We start from the raw sequence: 8,144 nt of genomic DNA, 5'->3' as shown, positions 1-8,144 counted from the left end.
AGGAGTGGCGGGAACGTGTCCATACTGTAAGAAATTGGAGTGTTTACCTTTAAGAGGCTTCATACACGCTATTAATAAATGGATGGTTTTTACTGTTCGAAGTGACTTTCCCAAGGGCACAATGTCGGGGCGCATGTCCAGACATGTCCCGGGTTACTCTCCAAGCAGAGGTTTGGGCCCAGTGTGGGTATTTTTAGCGTGTTTTTAGGCTTTTTTATCGGGGTTTCTCTTTTGCACTGAATTTTTTCCCCACCAAACCCATGTACTTTTGGGTTTGGTGGGAATAAAATTCAGTGCAAAAGAGAAACTCCAATAAAAAAAGCCTACAAACACGCTAATTAACCCCTACTGGGCCCAAACCTCTGCTTGGAGAGTAACCCGGGACATGTCCAGACATGTCCCGGGTACAACTCGGGATCGAAGACGCCACCCCACGCCACAAATGTTAATACAGAACATTATTCACAGAAGACAAGTACACGCCCGCAACATATCTTAAAACGACGCACGTTTTAAACCGGGCCCTACTACATACGTGGGCACAACGAAAAATTGAACTCTGCTCAGAAAAATTCAAATGAAGAATACATCATACTGCATATGTTCTGTGCAACGAATTCTTCGTCATAACGATCAACATTTGCAAATCATTAACACGACTTCACAAATTTTCCGGCTTTCAACTAAGTGGTACTTGTACACACCAAAACGTTTCACGGCAATTTTTGCCTACAAGCTCTGCTACAGTTTAAAATCATGAAAGATAATCAGACAAACACAAGCAATACGTACTGGTCGGTTGATTCCATGCTCTCGTCGTCCATCGATCTGGGCATGTCAAGCTCAAGTGGAAGAAACCGCAGTGGCCTGTGTTATTTATAGGCATCTCCCACGTCCAGGTGTACAACCAGGTGCATATCCCAGGTGTAATTGCGTAAGCACTACTCTAGAGAAGTACCAGCCACATTCCTCCTAACATGCAATTTTCACAAGTACATGATCATGGGTTGTAATACCTCCGCCGTCGGAACGACAATATCACTAGAAAAGAGTCATTACAGTCAAGAACGTTGTGTCACATTTTTTAAGCTCCTTGTTACAGTATATCACTTCATCAGACTTAACCACATCAGGTTAATTACTTACGTTATTTATCACCAATTAGATAATGAAATCAATGGATATAGATATTGAAATGTCACCTGCGTGGACGACCAAACTGCGGGACACTGTAGAAAAAATACAACATTTGAAATACCGACCGTGGATGTCCTGTTCTTTCCCTGCAAATAGAAGTTTTCCAACGTGACGAAAGCCAATTCATCTTCAGTTCCTCTCATCAGCTGTCAGTAGCCTCCACTTCAGCCTGTTGAACACATACATGGTACAAGGTGGAAATACACGAAGCCTGTTTTTCTTGACATCATATACATATGCAAATTATTGACAGACATAAGCACACAATTGTTAGGCAAATCTGCCAACCATCAAGCGCTTTTGCGTACCAGTCGTTGGTCATGACGTCATGGCGATCGCTCTGAACAATCTGTGCAATTCGGCACTTTCACCATCCGGAAGGACTTTGTGCCTTCCTAACCCACAAGACATCCCTAAAAATGTCACATTCCCCATCAGTGCCATTTGTGAACACAAACATGGAGGGAATAAAAATTGAAGTCACAAATGTTGGTAACATGATATCATTTCAACCTCCAATGGGTAGTTCCACCATCTGTTACCATTTAGTGCTTTACAACCCCGACCCACCCCCGAAAATGTCACATGCTATATATGAGTGCCCTCGTTTTAGCGATAGATGGACAATATCCAAATATAGTGTCCTTCCACAGCTACCAATGGCAAACAGGACTTCATGTTCAAAAGGTCTTCTACCGTAGTCCCACTGCTCGGCCGTGTGGTATCTACAAACCAAAAACCTGTCGTCTCCCTGTCCATGTCCGGCATGCTATACCAGAGAACCTTCACCAGCTGTTCCGGCCTGTGCCTGGGACTGTTATGTAGCCAGAACTCCTGAATCCTTCCGATCCAATAGTACCACTGTTGTCCGTCTTCCTCAATACCATTGGTTGCCCTAGCCGGAGGGTTGTCATCTCGAAACCGGGCAACCAAATAACTGCTCATTGACAATCTCTTGACGGGACGTGAGCGCAGTGGTGCTTCTTCTTCCCACCACTGACTTCTGAACTGGATGAGGTATTGTCTGTCCACTTCAGGAACTTGAGCTTGGTGATAAACAGTGACAGATTCACGTGGCTGACACTCTAAGTTGTCGACGCTAATGGGGAAGGGGCAGAAACATACGGTAATGTATAGATGGTAACAACATAAAGGTACATTTACACATAGGTGTTTATTGACTCCATCAACAAGTAAGAACTGTGGTTTGCATTGCGTATCATTGACGCCCATTCAGTGTTGCTGACAATGCTACTTGCAACAACCATAACCTTCCATGAAATTGGTTCTGATTTTTTGCAATATTTCTACACACAAAAATTGCAAGTAATCGATGTAAATGTTAATGTCAACATTTCAGTTACCTGTAATAGCTGTCTGTCAGCCTCGTTTAGCACCATCTCCCTTGGAGTACCGAAGAACATCCCGAAAGAGCCAGCAGAGTTGGCCCCAAGACGTTGTGCAAAGCTACTGAACGACAAATGGCAGCCAGCACCATGAACTACGATGTCTTCGTAGTCGTTCTCGTCTTCATTTCGGCGTCGACGGGTGTTATAGCCTCGTTCAAAATCATCCACTTTGTCATACTGTTGAAAGATGTCAACAAGGTCCACTGGCACCTCGCCATTGTGGCGAAGACGCTGGGCAGCAAGCACGTACTGAAACATTGGAGTTAGGGTTACATAAGCAAGTAATAAGAGTAATTTAGTACCTCCAGGATCCTGAATGTTTCACCCACACTATAAGATCATTCTGACAGTATCGAAAAATCTTGTAGGTTCGGTCTGTGTGAATATTTTTGATTTTACACATGGTACTTGTTACATATTGCAGCTATGTCCTTCATTTATGTACAATAATGGATGAAAGGTTGCTTTGATGGATGGTTGCTTTCATGGATGGATGGATGGATGGATGGGTGGGTGGGTGGATAGATATCGATGGTCCTTGACAACTTTGTTGTGTTAAGTGCGATTTCACTCACCTTGAACCTGTTCATGATGGACGTCTCTGGATGCTTGGGAGACTTGATCAGCTGTTTGAACAGGTGGTGTCGTCTCTCCGCTGGGAACATCCAAAATGACTGAGCGGTTCCAAACCTCTGAACGCCCTCCACCAAATGATAGTGAAGGTGGAAAAGCATTGTCTGGATGGTACATGGCAATGTCCTTGCTAGCAGTACCATCGCTCTGCATAGCTGCTCCTGTATTGATGGTGCAAACACAAATGGTTATCTGTGGCCCCGCGCCATAAATTTCGGTCTTACTACGTTTTGTGCTTCATCACCTGTATATCGGTAGAAGTGTAACATTGCTGTACATGAAATGTACAGCAAGGCTACAGTTGTACCGATATTGAATCTTGTGCTGTCTGTACACCAGTTTTGCGCACCTTACCGACTTATTACACGGCAAATACATATCGTTTGCAAATACATGATAATTATGGGAAGTCACCTGAGAAAATACGTATTACTTTACCATAAAGTCATGTCCCGATAGAACCTAAACTTCCCTCTAACTAATCGTACAATACACATGGCCTATGACTGTAGGCAACGTCCTTGACAAGACTTGGTGAAAGTTCCAAACCTGGCAATCATCCAGCATGTCTCGTGAGGATGACTGTAGTACATCGTACACTGCGTCGCAGTAAGCAAAGATTGCCGTTCGCTGCAGGTTTCCCAGGAACCCTCGGAGGCAGAACTTTACTGGGCCATTAGTCATCGCCTTATTGGACAGAATATATGGAGTGTCAGTTACGGCTAAAATACCACCTGTTACTTTAGAAACTTTGGTGGCATAAACGGGGAAAGAATCATTTGGAAAAATGATTGACAAGGATTAGTACTTTATCTAAAGGTATTTTTCTGTTGCGTCAATGATTTTCCCAAGTTACGGATATTCACCCAATTTGCATGGTCTGCATATGACTCAATATAAACACTCACGTGAATGACTTCTTCTGATTTCTGGTTTGCACCACCATCTACAAACATCGACATATCTGGTCTGAAGGAATGGCCCGTGATCCCTTTGATACATGCCAAGCACTCGTCTGCCAGGCGAAGTTGCGCTGGAGTCAGGGTCCAGGGAGCTTGCGGCAAGTCTTGGCCCTCGGCAGCGGGCATGATGTTTGCATGAAACCTGCCCATTTGCCTCTCAAACTGCCGGATGTTGTACCCGTCAACGCTGCTGTCGGCTCTCATAATGGCAAGGAGCTGAATGTTACAGGCAAAATGGAATAAATGTCCAGGAAGCACATTTTCATTACCTTTAGTCATACAAATGAAATGTCCAATACACATCTTAAGTACTTTTATGGCAGTTCCCTTTTCTCAGCAATGTACACCTTGGTGTTATCATGCATGATGCATTGACATGGAAAGCACGCATAGGTATTCTTCATCAACTTGTGACTACAATATTGATACATCGATACAGGTCTGGTGCCACGGGACGGACACTTAGAAACTCTAGCACTATCAGTGTACCAAGGGCCCGGACTGAGAGACTAAGAAATTCTTTCCTCCATTGCGCAATCCGTCTTTACAACAAGACAATTAGCACTGAGTAATTGGACATCTGGTAATCGCGCCATGCACAGCATATGTTTAACTGTGATATGTTATTTGTGATGTTTTTAATATTGAGATTTTACCTATGTGATGATTCGTTTTAAAATGTAAATGTTGTTAATGTGACTGGTGTAACAAGGACGTAATTCGGGTGTGTTGCCCGCGAGTTCCTTAATGAATAAAGATTGATTGAAAGAAAAAAAAAATCGATAGTAATAAAACTGCTATGTACTAGGAACAAAGTTAGACTCTTTTTACTTAGCCTAACAACATTGACAAGTACAGGGGCTTTCAACACGAACCTTCTTGCAAAACCCAGCGATGACATGCATAGGGTCCACCGGTACATCAGCCACGATGTCAACGTAGGGCAGTCGGCATATTTCAGACACACCACGGACACCGGTTTCCTTTTGCAGACGATCCGCTTGTGCTTCAATGTACGGAGATGAAAAATACATGTACTGAGTGGCTCCAAAGGTGCATTCATATAGAATACAACACGGGGTATTCCGTATCGCCCGAGGTATCGGCCCGACCGCGGGTCGGATCGCCCGACGGCCGCAGGCCGGAGGGCGATCCGACTCGCGGGAGGGCCGGGACCTAGGGCGATGCGGAATACACCGTGTTGTATTTTATTTATGTCATACCCACCCAAGAAAACACGCCTTTCAATGCAAGATGAGCCAAAAGTTGGTGCCACTAAACCCTAAAATGCAACAACATCAGTTCCAACGTCCGGATTCTGTATTAGAATTTTCGAAAGGGGCACAAGCGGGTAGGGCGAAACGCGTTCGAATCGTTTTATGGAAGCCATGGAAGCGTTCGATAACGGGTTCAGGACAGGGCCGTACCGTAAAGTACGACCCGGTCCTGAACCCGTTATCGAACATTATCGCGACCCCGGGTATGATATAAACGAAGTTATGTTTTGGATACAACATAAAGTACATGGGTAGACGGATTACCATGTCAATTATAACATTACATACATGTTACAACTGACATAGACATGAAATAACACCATCATGGTTGAAAGGTAAGAAAGTAACAAGGATCAACATGAAAAACAAACCATACCGATTTCAAAGGTTCATTGCCTTAGGTCACTAGTTAAGACAAAGTGGTCTCTTTAAGAGTGCGAACAAACCTCTTCTCCCTTGGAGACGCAGAGCTTCGACTTGTTGGCCAGTGGCGACCATTTTATCGTGTGTCCTGGGTGCTGGTGGATTGCTGTTGTCGGGTCCACTGTGCCCTTCCACTTGGCCGTTGTCATTGATTCGCAAATATCGCCCATTTCGGTTTCGGCGGAGGTCTGAGTCCTGGGCCAGGTAGCAGCGTTGAAGTGGGAAGATCGTCCTATTGACACCTGCTGGTTTGATACCCTTCGCATGATCTTTATCACAACCAGCCAAACCACTTGCTCCGACAACCTTGAGCAGTATACGATGTCCCTCATAGTCGACCTTCCAGCTGAGTACCCTTGCCTTCATCGTGAAGCTGTCATCAGTAGAGGCATCTCTTGTTTCAGGGATACTACGGCAAGTTTCATGAGGTCATCTACTAGAGGCGTCAAGCAGACGTCTAGATTGTCCGGTTTCGTTGGTCCAGGAGCAATACCATACAGAAACGTACATGGCAGTTCATTTCCCACGGATCTTGGTAAATTCTCGATAGTCACTGTAATCGGCCAAATTCCATACTTTAGGGTTCGTCCGGAAAGGAGACAGGCCGTCTGTTGACACACTCAACGATAAGCCTCTCGATTCCCCTTGGAAGAAACCGTCGTTAGCGTATAGCCCCTTCCACATCTCAGTATCCTGGATTTCGAATTTGAGATCGTCCTGTTCAACATCAGCTCTTGTATGATGTGTTGTTGCGAGGGTGCCAAACTTGCGAGTCGAGAACAACCAGGTCAGGTACTCAATTAATGAATAGTAGTGAAAGACCTTCCTTGGCCGTTTGGTTCCATCCTTGTACCGTGGATTGGCGCACAGGGCACTGCTGTTGTTTCAAGTTGTTACCAGTGTAAATTTTTACCAGTGTAAATACAGCAGCCGTTTGGACAGATATGAGCCTTGTGCTTTGTGATGATACTTTTGTTCATGACTCTTTTCAATTTCTTTGTACTTGTTGGCAGGTTGTTGGGGGCAGGCAAGAGATATTTGAAGATTTTCAACAAATCTCCCATGTCCCTCTCTGATACATTCGTCCTTGCGAGCCAAGCCGCCAAGAGTCCCACAGCTACTTCAAGATCATTCGGAGAGTTTGGGAATAATGGTTCGCCAGGATCTGGGTCATCTGGACCTGGGTCACCGGGATCTGGGTCATCCTCGCTGTCAGTTTCAGTTTCCGTCATGGCCGGATCATTCTCACTTTCAGTAGTGGGATCTTCGTACGAGGGACTTTCAGGTCCGCTGGCACTTCCGGCGGCGTGTGGCGCACCTTCGTCATCGCCACCATTACCGTCCTCATTATCATGTCCATATGTCCCTCCAGATGTGATTTCCATGGAATATTGGCTGCCACTTGAGTCAGACTCTTCTTCAGAGGACTGAAACAACACGATACACCAAATATGAAGCCAACATGATGTCCTCTGAACTATTACTGAGTATTCCACAACATTGTACAATATTGCATTAGCCTCAATAAACCCACGATGAGTAAACATCCAGACCGTCGTAGTCTACTTACAGTGGAAAAAATACCCACAAATCGGATAAAAAATGACCCCACTGCACCCATATCCCTTGGTGTAAAAACTTAAGTGTTTCATGACATTTACCTCCAACCGTGGCCGCTTAGGTGAGTGTGTAGACTCTCCGTCATCACTGTCGGACGGTGGAATGTACCACCCACGCTGCTCGATATGCCGCCGAACAGTGCGGGGATCATACCAACCACGGCCTTTGCAGCCATTGCAAGAACACCGTTCTCGAACTGCATAGGGTGGAACAATATAGTCTTTCATTACTCCGTGAAGGAGGTCAGGACCTCCGGACGGAGTGTTGTGAAGAGCTGTTTTTTCATGTTCGCAGTCAAAACACTGGGTTCTCTTTGTGTAATCGGCATACAATTTTATACGCCGTCCGCGGGCATGCCCGTGTTGATGCACGAATGTGTATTTTTGCCGTTGCTGTTTTCGCGGTCAATGTAATATTGCACATGCACCCCTACAATTATGAGGCAAATTGGAATGGTCCGGAAAAACCCGTTTTTTGGAATAGCGGTGGGGGGGGGACTTCATGCAGACGTGCGGAGGGTCGAGAAGTGGTACCATAGATGTTCGCAGCCAAAACTCATTGTTCTGTACGTAGCATTTCTGTGTAATTTGGCATGTGGTGTGCCATTATGCCCGTAGTGATGC

General features: G+C 45.2%; 1 protein-coding gene across 1 annotated transcript in view; it reads right to left on the bottom strand.

The window, feature by feature from the left end:
- The window catches only part of LOC109470863, a 10,816-nt gene extending 4,339 nt beyond the window's left edge, over positions 1 to 6,477 (bottom strand). The window contains exons 1-6 of the mRNA XM_019769948.1: positions 5,925 to 6,477; positions 5,077 to 5,207; positions 4,148 to 4,417; positions 3,789 to 3,926; positions 3,182 to 3,400; positions 2,562 to 2,855 (exon numbers count right to left, since the gene is read on the bottom strand). Coding sequence (XP_019625507.1) covers positions 2,562 to 2,855; positions 3,182 to 3,400; positions 3,789 to 3,926; positions 4,148 to 4,417; positions 5,077 to 5,207; positions 5,925 to 6,267 — 1,395 coding nt within the window. The 5' untranslated portion in view covers positions 6,268 to 6,477. The remainder of the gene's footprint in view (positions 1 to 2,561; positions 2,856 to 3,181; positions 3,401 to 3,788; positions 3,927 to 4,147; positions 4,418 to 5,076; positions 5,208 to 5,924) is intronic.
- Positions 6,478 to 8,144: the final 1,667 nt, after the last annotated feature.

Source organism: Branchiostoma belcheri, unplaced genomic scaffold (genome assembly GCF_001625305.1).
Source record: "Branchiostoma belcheri isolate BF01 breed outbred unplaced genomic scaffold, Haploidv18h27 scaffold237, whole genome shotgun sequence".
NCBI classification, from domain to species: Eukaryota; Metazoa; Chordata; class Leptocardii; order Amphioxiformes; family Branchiostomatidae; genus Branchiostoma; species Branchiostoma belcheri.
This window is presented reverse-complemented; position numbering and strand designations above follow the sequence as displayed.